At 38.5% G+C, this 11,508-nt stretch overlaps 2 protein-coding genes across 11 annotated transcripts in view; one reads left to right on the top strand and one right to left on the bottom strand.

Annotated features, from left to right (window-relative positions):
* Positions 1–498: 498 nt before the first annotated feature.
* Positions 499–7,348, bottom strand: brms1la (BRMS1 like transcriptional repressor a). Of its 2 annotated transcripts, XM_088087236.1 has the most exons (10): positions 7,188–7,348; positions 6,236–6,394; positions 5,832–5,922; positions 5,596–5,723; positions 5,438–5,517; positions 4,729–4,825; positions 4,473–4,562; positions 4,263–4,327; positions 4,046–4,170; positions 499–4,007 (listed from the first exon to the last, which is right to left on the bottom strand). In XM_088087236.1, the coding sequence occupies exons 2-9, from the start codon at positions 6,372–6,374 to the stop codon at positions 4,072–4,074; spliced, it is 789 nt and encodes a 262-aa protein (XP_087943362.1). In that variant the 5' UTR covers positions 6,375–6,394; positions 7,188–7,348; the 3' UTR covers positions 499–4,007; positions 4,046–4,071. The 2 variants fall into 2 exon arrangements, with proteins under 2 accessions (XP_087943362.1, XP_042357353.1); XM_042501419.2 differs by having other exon boundaries at positions 499–4,170.
* A 148-nt stretch (positions 7,349–7,496) lies between these two features.
* The window catches only part of ralgapa1 (Ral GTPase activating protein catalytic subunit alpha 1), an 88,406-nt gene continuing 84,394 nt past the window's right edge, over positions 7,497–11,508 (top strand). For 2 of the 9 annotated variants that reach the window (XM_088087231.1, XM_088087230.1), the window contains exon 1: positions 7,497–8,071. In XM_088087231.1, coding sequence (XP_087943357.1) covers positions 7,966–8,071 — 106 coding nt within the window. In that variant the 5' untranslated portion in view covers positions 7,497–7,965. The remainder of the gene's footprint in view (positions 8,072–11,508) is intronic. The other 7 variants (XM_088087233.1, XM_042500308.2, XM_088087232.1 and 4 more) reach the window with 7 other exon arrangements.

The raw sequence follows: 11,508 nt of genomic DNA, 5'->3' as shown, positions 1-11,508 counted from the left end.
CCTACAGTTTGAGTGCATGAATGAGATGGTGAGTGATATGCCATTACATTATTTATATCTGCTGATTTTATACACTGGCTGTAGTCAGTGTTGTTAGGGAGATGTAATGATGTGCAGTGCAGTCTTGTGAAGATAATAGTGCTCTGAAGTGTGATCAGTAGTCTTTTTATTAGGAGAATATCATCTGGTGTTAAGTCCTCTTTGATCCAGGCAGGTTTGGCCTCCTTATTAGTTCCTCTACAAGCCACAACGTCCTTTTCATATGTTGCCTTTAGGCCCCGTAAAACATTGATAACACTAATGGGAAACTGCTAAACATTTCATTCTTATGAGTAAGGTTATAGCTTGCAAAGAGCAGGGGAGGGGCTACATGTGTTTCTGACAACTTATTTTATGCTGTAAACCTTTTAATCTTGGAAAGCATTTTGTGCTTAAGCTTGAAAAGTTATATATCAATAAATATTATTATTATTTAAATATAGTTAAGAGACACATAAAAGTAGTTATAAAACAACTTTTAATAGTAAAACCCAGCCACATCATCAACAAGAAAGTCACCTGACACAGTATTTAACATCAACTGTCAAAAAATATTGATTTGAATATTTAACATCCCCACCACTTTCATCTTTAAAAACCCTGTTCATAAAATCAATATTATAAAATGGCAGTTTGCTCGTCGTCCTTTGTAAACAGAGGGTTGTATCTGTGATTTAGCGGCGGCTGGGTGTGATTGAAAGGAAGTTTGATTCCTTCTGCGTCTGTACAGTTATCATCATCATTATAGTTAAAAAACATCATAGTTTAAAAAAAAAATCCTGACAAATCTGCACAGCCATATAAAAACTAGTAATAAAGCAAACATGGATTTTACTTGAAAGAGTGAACGACAGAGAGAAGAGGTAGATACGTAAAAAGGGATTGTTACACCTGTTGAATACTAACTTTAAAGGGATACCTTGATATTTTAACTCTTCATGTGTTGTTTGTCTTATATATATATATGTACCTCAGTTATTATAAAAATAATTTTGCTAATGTAATTACTTTGACTATCTTTACATGCACACTAATATTCCATATATGATCATCTGAATTTGAAAGATAAACAGTGTATTCTGTTCAGATATAGGCGTTTTACCATTAGGACATGTGATATGTGACATTATTCTGGATTTAGGAGCATTCTGCATCAAATTGTGCAGCAGTTTGCAACACTTTTTGCCTGTTAACAGTCGGTTCTGTGCGTTTTCATGGATACAATATACACAAACCAGGTAGGCAACAGTTTGCAAGGATGTGGAAGAGAGGCATGCCCCCAAAAAAGCCATTTATGGTCAGAATTAGAAACACCTGCTTTTAAACATTACAAAAGACGTGGATATCAACAAGTTTTCTGATATGTGCAAATGTCGTAATGCTGACCTTTTAAACAAGGTGGTTAACCCTTTAAAAGGTGGATCACAGCTGCATGTAAATGGGAGTGTTAGTGGAATAGTCCTTTTTATTTGTCATGTAAAGAGATGAATAGGAATATTGCCTTTGTAGGAATATGGTCAAAAACCAGAGTGTTTTGTGCATGTAAACAACACTGAATGCATTATTGATAACAGTTGGCAATTGCAGTGATGTAGTGATAATTCAAGAGGGGAGTATATTGATTTTAGGTAATGATCTGCATGAAAATAACCCGTTCTGTTGACAAAAATAGAGGATGATATTAAAAGAAAAGTTTGTTGAGGAACAAAAAGGAGTGGAAATGCCAAGGTATCCCATTAACACTGTCTATGGTCTCAAAGAGGATCTACTGAAAATGTGTTATTTCTGCGCTCTTATCACCACTTACTAACAGAGGTGGTGGTATGAGGAAGTCCACAGGCAGTTTGAAAAGGGCAGGTTAAAGCCTGAAATGTCAGTGTCCAGTAGAAATACAATACTTCCTTGAATTGGGATTACAGATTATATTTAAATGGACACTAAAGACTATGGACACTTTTTAAACTGCCAGTGGACTTTGTTATACCACTATCTCCAATCCCCCCCCCCAAAACGGCAGATGCACCAGTGAAACAAAAGAACGCGACAATATAATTAAAAGTAGGCACTGTGGAGCGCTCAATGCTCTGAAACAACAAAACTGTACATATGATCACCACCTAACTATTCAAAAAACATCATAACAAAAAGTATTATTAGACTCGTATGAAACATTTAAACTGATCCACATTAAAAAAACTTACAAAAAATAAAAATAATTCATGGCACAGTTGACCAAAAATCTCAATGCTTACAATCACATACAATGATGCGGATGCTGTGAAACCTCCTCCTTGACCTTGTCCCCTAATACACAAAGGAAAACCTCTGAAAAGCCTATTCCTAAAATAAATGCTTAAATTGAAATGTTTGCAAAGGCTCTTGAACTGCTGCTGACTACAGCACTGTGGACAATAGTTTGTTAAATGGTGCAAATGTCAGATAACAAAGTTTGCTTACTGTAAAACATGTTTACCAAACCTAAAACAGTTTACTCAGGGTGTTAACTAGGTTGAAAAAATAATGTTCAGCTGCTGATACGGCTGCAATAAAGGCCAAATGCAGAGCTTGATTTTGATCACATTCATTTTAGCTATGTTAGCACTCTGAAGAAATTCAGTTGAGATAACACTGCAGGACTTCCTCAATTTGTAAAGACAATGGCACTCTAGCCGAGTATTAGATTCTGGGAGGCAATCATTTCAAACCATAAAGGTCCAGTGTGTAGGATTTAACGGGATATACTGGCAGACATAGAATACAGTATATTAAGTATGTTTTCTTTAATGTTCAAGCACCTGAAAATAAGAGTTGTTGTGTTTTTGTTACCTTAGAATGAGCCGTTTATATCTACATGACTGCCATGTTGCACCACCATGTTTCTACAGTAGCCCAGAGCAGACAAACTAAACACAGTTGCCAAATAGGGCCATTCACATTCTCCTTTTTCACATTTTTGCATTGGCCACTGTAGTTACCAGCCCCTCTGTGACCATAAGTGTCAGAAAAACACCACATTTTTTAACATTAAACTAATATATTCAGTGTTAATTATTTTTTTGAAGGGAAGAGCCCTCTGTGGATAATTCTGCTCCCAGTAAAAACCTCATGAACAGTAAACACTGACAGAAATCTTGCTAAAAGTTTCAGCTGGTTGCAATCTACAATCTTACAACGCCACTCAATCCCCCTATATCTTACACACTGGTCCTTTTAAAAATCCAAAATGTGATAAGTTGAAGAAAAACTGTTGTTATCTTATTCTCAAAGCTCAAACTTTAAAATACACTATCTGAACGTAAACTTTATTTGTTTCAACAGTGTTTCATCTTCATACCGGGACTCATTTTGTTTCAATTTGAGTGCTCGACTTCAATTTAAAAGGTGTTCTGATAAAAGTGAGAAATACAGATGTCAGCTTGTGTCACCCACATGCTCTGTGTTGTGGCCCTTTCATCATTTCTGCTGAACATTCTGAAGCATCAGTCAATAAAACCCAGATTTCTTACGTTTTAGCATCCGGTGATGCATCAGTGGTTCTAACACCTTGATAACAGCAAAAAATATGGGGCACACAGTAAATCCCCCCAAAAAAATTAACACAGTGAAATGAATTGTAATGAAGACTGGAATGAGTTTCAGTGATTTCAGCAGATACCAGTATTTAAAAACCAGTATAGACTGGACTCTGGGTCTCACATTTTTCCTTATAACTGTTTGTCAAATAGGGAAACTTTCAGAACTAACACGTCAGTGGAAATAATGCTTCTATTCCTTTTTTCCCTTTAAACCCGTGAGTCCTGATTGTGTGCGCCTTTTGGCACGAGAGGCAGCTTACCGACTGGTGTCGCTGTTAGCTGAGGAGTGTAGTGGATTGTGGGAAAATGTTTATGCTTATCATGTTTACATCTGTATCTGTTGTGTATGTGTTGGTGTGTCTGAGTGAGCTCTCGAATGTGTAACTCTGTGTGCGTGTGTGTGTGCGTGTGTGTGCGTGTGTGTGTGTGTGTGTGTGTGTGTGTGTGTTCGTGTTCCTCAGCAGTTGAGAATGGGTCTGTTTCTGTCTGGTCTGAATGGGAACACAGGGCTGTCAGAGTCAGCCTTCCCTCTGTGGGGACCCAGCGTAGCCACGGCCTGGAGGATAACATACACATACACACATGGTTGTTAGAAGATGCAAAGGGGGACAAAGACACAGCTCTGAATATCAACAGACATTTGCACACCTTTCTGATAGCTGTCCAGTCCTCCAGGATGTCCAAGTCAGGTAGCATGTAAACAATATATGGACGTGAGCAGAGTTAAGGATGGTGCCACACATTTTCTAAATATAAAAAACCCTGCTAGATACCAGCATTTGGGATTTACAGAAATAGTATAAATACTGAATAGTATCAATGTGAATGGCAACGGAGGTATTAATGTTAGAAGGATATCAGACACTACTGAAGGTCGTCTCCTCTTCTTATCTGGACTTAAAGCGTCTCTCCTCTTTTTCCTCCCCGATAACTCGTCGTTCCACAACTCTGAAAGAGAGACACAGAGAGACGCAAAGGTTAATATATTTCATGCATGTACTGAATATATTATACTATGCTGGATATGTGCAGTGTCTTCTTAATTTGAAAACATGTATTTGGTTGCACATGCATGGCACTGCACAATGTAATGACCGTGTTCTGTGTGTATCACCTGATGTAATATCTATGCTGTGTCTGTCTTCCTCCAGTCTTCGAATTTTCTCCTCCAATTCACTCTGTACCGTGTCAAACAGCAGCAGCTTTTCACTCTGCACACACACACACACACACACACACACACACACACACACACACACACACACAAAAGCATAGACAAAGGATTAGGAAAAAATAATGAAATCTAACACACATTTGAATGCATACATACACCACCACTAACTACATAAATCAAATAACACTAAATTAAATTCTGCATTCTTAAAGGAATACCTCACCCCTCAAATAACCATTTGTATATCACTTACTCATCCCCGTGGTAAACTGAAATTTGTGAAGAAAACTTTTTCATGCATGCCTTAATGGTGAACAAAGAATCCAAAATTTGAGAAAATTTAACAGCAAAACTTCATCAAAACATCTGTTTGCAAACACTTGCAGTATAATCCAAGTCTCAGTTATCCAGTTGTATGGTCAGCTCAGTCTTAAAAAGTAAGGTTTTAGTGAAAATGCATGTGTTTCAGAAATACTGAGGTTTTTCAGCATAAATTTAACATGCCACGGGACGAGTGACTCATATACAAATGGTCACATGTGGGGTAAAGCATTGGTTCATTGCTTGTAGGACCAAAGACTTCAAAGAAAATGCATCATCTCAACAATGCTTCTCTGTAGGGTAATTAAAGTGTGCGTGTGTGTCTGACCTCCCAGTGCTGGCATGCTGCCTGAATCTCACACTCATATTTGTTCTTCACAGACTCCAGACACAGCTCTCTGTAGATACCTGGCAAACACACAATAGATTGAATAATAGGACCAGAGTGTGTAGGACTACCTGAATGTGTCTGTGTGTCGAATTTACCTGCCACCTTGGTGCGAACCTGCATGTTCTCCAGCAGTACGGCCAGAGGCTCCAAATATTCTGCTGCCCGACCGGCCTCAACCTCTGCCAGCTTGCTGTTCACCTGACTGAGACGCTCACGATACAGCCTGCACACAAACACAGGTGGAACTACAGCCTTAACTTCTTCCTATTGATGATACTTTATCAAATCAAAGTCAAAAGATAAGTTTGATGAAAAATTGTTTCAGTCTTACTGGTCTTTGAGATCGGTGAACTGCTTCTCAAGGTTGGACATTTCATCGAGACACTCCATCCTCCTCCGCTCGCAGTCCTCCTCATCCATTTCTGGAACATGATAATGACACACACACACAGACACCTCTTGTTTAGGTATGATGAGATTAGATAAAAGGAAGGTGATCAGGAGCTTATGCCAAAGCAAAACTTGTTAGGCACAGATTACTTCTAGAATATGTGTCAGACTTAAAACTGTGTAATTGGGCACAAAAAGATGAACAACTAATAAATTGGGAATGTCCTGTCAAACCTTTAACAGCAACTACATTTTCTATAGTAAAGTTATGTTTATTTTTACATCAAATATTAAAGTTTGAACAAGAGTGGTGTACTCATTTTCTACTGTTTCAGACTTTCTTACCAGAGCTGTCTCCATCCTCAGAGACAGAGGAGGTGTCAGAGTCCTCCTCTTCAGAGCTGGATGCCTCTTGCTCCTGTTCCTCCACCTCCATCTCCTCTGCTGTGCTCTCCTTCTTCTCCCGATCTCGGTGCACTGGCATGGCAGCAGGTCAACTCCAAGCTGATAGTGTTAGGTAGAAAGATGCTCGTTTGGCAATTTTAACTATAACAGATGCAGCTGTATCATATGCTTTTATTTGAATCTATTTATTAGTTTTAGTTATGACAAAAGAAACGACTTAGTAGTTCAAGGTAATTACAAACAACTGCCAATGACTTGCAAAATACATGTATTTACTCTCTTACTGGATATGATTATGTGATTTCTGAAAAATTATCTAAGGGTTGTAGGAGCGGTATCAAGACAAAAAACAAAATCCATTCTTCAGTTATCAGTTCATCACTTAGATTGATCGAGCAGCTAAATCCGGAAATATTTCTACAATTCTGTTTTTCATCCTTTTGACTGAGTAAAATCCCCACGGTAATTTAACAAATTAAGATAGTGGTGTGGAGTAGCCACCTAAATTCTATTTGTTCTAAACGATGTTTTATTCATTATTATTTGTATTTTTACGGAAGATCAGTTTTGAAAAATCATTAATAAATGTTGAGGGAAATACTGTTACATCAATGAGTATCACTGAAAACAATAATGAACCCCGGCTGGTAGACGGCTTTATTGAAATGCTTGAGACGTGTAATTAAATGTTTCTAACGCAAAGCGATTTCAGTTGACTATGAAATGTAACTGTTTGCTTTTTTAATCTTCAAACTAGATAAATAATAACAAACGACAACACGTCATATTAGCACTGCGTTAGCATGTTAGCAAGTTAGATAGCAAGCAAGATTAGCACGACTTGTTACAAAAATATATTAACAAGAAAGCTTAAAAGTAAATCATAACTCACGATATAGGGGGGTACAGGACTTTGCGAGAGTCTTTAAAGAAAAGCAAAATAAGTTGAAACTTTTTTCCTCGGTTACAATTTTACTCGTGTGCCCCAGCTAAGGCTAAAAACAAATCTCAGAGGGCGCTTTTATTTGTGTAGGGAGCTGTAGTTTTCTGTATCGCCAGTTTTCACATCACTACAAAGCTAATAGCCAGCGGTAAACTACATTACCCAGAAGTCAACGCTGTAGCTCGAGTTGGAGAGCTCGAGCAGATCTGTCTAAAGAGCGTTTAAAACTTTGACCGTTGTAACATTTAAAACGCAGTTTGTTTCATAAGTATGTCGCAGTTTGTAACATTCGTATATGATACAGTTTAAACCGGATAACCAAACTTTCGACTATGTTGACGTTGAATTTATCTGGTATCCATTATTTTGTTTTCCCTCCTCCGCCATGATGTTTCTAAGTGAACAGCGGAGCTAGCTAACCAGCTAGTTTAGCCTTCAAGCTGCGGACTGTTGTGGAAGGGAGGTGCGATGGATGGATGCTTTACCCTGCTCCGTTTTACAAATTTGTCCTAGCTAACCGGAATGCGCCGGCAAAATTTAACCATTGATATACTCCGCGCTGTCGCGGAGGGCTGCTAATTCGCAGCGCTGCGTTAATAAATGACCCCGGAGCTACGGTTTTTCGCTATAGTTAGAAGATTAACGCTAGCTGTGGCTGTTTAAGTGGCTACACAGCTAGCTCCTCCTTGCTGTCTACCATCGCATTCTTGTGTCTCCTGCCCCAGGAATGTTTTCCAAAAAGCCTCATGGAGACGTTAAAAAGTCAACACAGAAAGTGTTGGACCCGAAGAAGGACGTGTTGACGAGGCTGAAACACCTCAGAATAGTCATAGGTAAGTTAAAAGTATTTATTAAGCAGCTAACAGGTTAGCTTATACGTGCCAGTCTGTGAATTCAGGCAATGCCACACCAAACTCATCTAGAAAATCAAGAATTTAAAAGTTCCCTTGCATGTAAATAGAGGCGCAGCCTTTTAATAACAAACTTTAACTCTATTTCAGATTTTTTAAAGATCTACTAATTTATTCGGCACCGTATCTGTACTCCATTACAAAGCATTTAATCACTTATTCTAAAATTTCACACTCATGATCGTTTTTCTTTCTCCCCCAGACTGACTGTGACAGGCAATAATGCGCCTGTTTTTTGCAGGCGAAAAGTGAGACATGTTTACAAGAAAACGGTGCTGGCCTTATTAGCTGTCAACTGAATCTCTCGGTGTGAGAGATTGTTAAAAAAAAAAAGTGCTTTACATTGTGTGTACGTAGTCAGATTTTTGAATGGGGTTTAACTTAAGGTCTCTGCATAGAGGAGAGTCGGATGCATTCTTTATACTACTGTGTGACAACGTGTGTTTGAAGCTGTCTGCATAATTTTGGTAATGCTATTGTGCTGTCTTGATTTTACAAGGGGTGTGCCCAAGTGCTGAAAAAAGACCTTGTGTGAGATTTTTATGTTACAGCAAAACACCAGTTTTAGAGTTTTGAATGTGTGGAAAAAGAGGAAGGATGTCAGAGTAATGGGTATGAATAAGTGATGGATGTGTGAGTGCCTTATGTGATTTGTGCAAGCGTGTATCTTTCACAGGCACAAACTTGCTTTCACAAATGTACACACCCACAAACACACAAACATTGACCGGAGAGGGAAACAGCCTCTACTATTTCCTCTCTATGTCCAGTACAGAAGCTCAGCTTCCTGTTTTTATTGTAAGAGCTACTGGACATTATGTGTGTGTGTGTGTGTGTGTGTGTGGGAGTGGGAGCCTGAGAGAGAAAGGGGTGTGCCCCTCTCTGTCCTCAATGGGGAATACAAGACCTTGATAACAATCACAGAGACGTGCACACACACAAACACATTTGCAGTCACATTGTTTGTGAGGGAACGCTCAGACAGCTGAACAATAGCTTACCACATAGTTTTTATATTCTCAGTGCCAGACCACCACTTGAAGAAAATGCATATGGGCACTATTAGTTGCAGCACTGATATAAAGTGGAGCAATGCCACTTTAAAGAGCTAGCAGGCTACAAAATACACACCACAGCAAGAATCACTTGGCAGATGGCCACAGTGCTGATGTTTATGTAGCCTTTATTCTCATGAAAATTGACTGATCAACTTTACCCTAAAACAAGACCCTATATTAAAAGTGTTAACTCTTTGTATGAAACTATGATTGAGCACGAGAAATGTTGGACAGTAATCTTAGAGACTGATTCAACTATAAGTTATTTTATCGTTTTGCAATCCCTTTGATGCAGTCAGGTTATTCAGTAACTGATCTCAAGCTCTGTTTGGCCCTGCTGGATGCCGGTGTCGTGCCAAAAAGTTATCGTCTGCTAGAAACTGAATGTCCTCTGCGGGAGCGCGCACAGCCTGATAAAGCTGTATCGCCTAGTATTCACATCTTTAGCTGCTCTCACATGGATCAAACTGTCGTAGCATGTACATACACATAACTTTATGTCCGTGGTAAGAGTATAGGTATGTCTTTGTGAAACTTTAATGTTTCTTGAAACCCAATTTTCACGAGTTTGCGATTTATAGTTTGATCAGGCATTACATTTACGCGATTATAAACAATATTGTTGTTCCCGTTGTTTGTACGTGTTTACTTTGTCTGAAATCTTGTTTACATTTGAAGAGTAGTCTATCATACTTTACGGTTGGGTTATGTAAAAATAAAGGTGTTTTCTGCTTTTATCCTTATGAGTCTGCATTATATTATCTGCCCTCTGCCCCTGTGTATTTTGTTACTGAAAGATGTCTGTCTCAAAATGACTAGACTTAATTCTTGGGGGTTTTATTTGACTAATTGTAATCACTCAAGTCATTTTTAACCATGTAATTACCTTTAAAGGGCCAATGCAATGCATAAAATGCGATTTTTAACTTGCCAAAAAGTGATTACAGCTGCTGTCTTGTCACTGAAAGGACCTTACAATATGATACAGAGAAACCCAACAGTTCCCACAATGAACATGCACTTGGCAACAGTGGAGACTCAATGACTGCACATAGGTCCCTTGAAACAAACAAAAAAAAACTACACACAAAGTGTTGTTACTTTGGAGGTATGACATATAATGCAGGCTCATAAGGATGATAGCAGATAATACATTTATTTTTACATAACCCATCTGTAAAGTATGATAGACTACTTCTACTAAATGTAAAGATTTTAGATATATTCAACACATACAAACAACGGGAACAATATTGTCTATAAAAAGTAAATGTCATGCCTGATCTGATCAAACTATAAATCGCAAATACGTGAAAATTGGGTGTCAAGAAACATTGAAGTTTCACAAAGACATACCTATGCTCTTACCTTGGACATAAAGTTATGTGTATTTACATGCTACAACTGTTATATCCATTTGAGAGTAGCTGAAGACGTGGGCGATACAGCTTTAACAGGCTGTGCGCGCTACCCCACACGGCAGTCAGTTTCTGGCAGACAATCACTTTTTGGCATGACACCGGAACAAGTAGTTACCCCCCTGTTATATTTAGGATAATGACTGAACCTTGACTACATTTATATTAAACTGACCAACGTTTAAAAAATATGGTATTGTGTTTATAAGCTATTTAGCTCAGTCTATAATGACAGAAGATGCTACCCCCATATCACATTACACGTTCAGAGATCAAACTCTTTCTGTTACGCAAAAGATTGCAAAAGCCCTTAATCAAGTAAGTTAATTGGGAAATGCTGTTTTGAAGGGCTTTTCTATTGAGTCTTGTAGTCTGGGTAAAAACAGAAACCCGAGCTTTATGGAAACCTCAGAGTAAAGCAAGTTGTTTAAAAATAAAGCTGGTTCACACTTGTCAACTGTGATGTAGCACCATAGGTAAATGTAGATCCAGTCATTGGAAGTTCTGCTATCTGAGGTATGAAGTGATGTAGCATTGCAATGTCAGTGCATATCAAGAGTGACGAGATAATTTGTGATGGGTTTAGTAGGAAACCTCTGTACATCAGCTGTCGAGGTGGCAGTGCAATCAGGTAGTGAGAAATGTTGTGTTAAAAATATCAATTCACAGAGGAAAAGATAGAAAACCACTCAACTAGACCATTAAGACCTTACAAGGGCAACCACTGTGGCATAGAAAACAGACAGCCTCAGTGTGTGTGTGTGTGTGTGTGTGTGTGTGTGTGTGTGTGTGTGTGTGTGTGTGTGTGTGTGTGTGTGGCGCAGAGTTCAGCTTCTTTTAGACTTCATATAAACAAACCCATAGACTATCACCAGAGGCTGTT

This window comes from Plectropomus leopardus, chromosome 14, assembly GCF_026936395.1.
Source record: "Plectropomus leopardus strain MGB_pleo_1.0 chromosome 14, ASM2693639v1, whole genome shotgun sequence".
In the NCBI taxonomy this organism is placed as follows: Eukaryota; Metazoa; Chordata; class Actinopteri; order Perciformes; family Serranidae; genus Plectropomus; species Plectropomus leopardus.
This window is presented reverse-complemented; position numbering and strand designations above follow the sequence as displayed.

Coding starts and splice junctions, on each gene's coding strand:
- brms1la (XM_042501419.2), bottom strand. CDS start 6,374: ATGCCAGTGCACCGAGATCGGGAGAAGAAGGAGAGCACAGCAGAGGAG. Junction 5,518..5,595: donor GGTTCGCACCAAGGTGGCAG/GTAAATTCGACA, acceptor TGTGTTTGCCAG/GTATCTACAGAGAGCTGTGT. Junction 4,563..4,728: donor CAGCATAGATATTACATCAG/GTGATACACACA, acceptor TCTCTCTTTCAG/AGTTGTGGAACGACGAGTTA.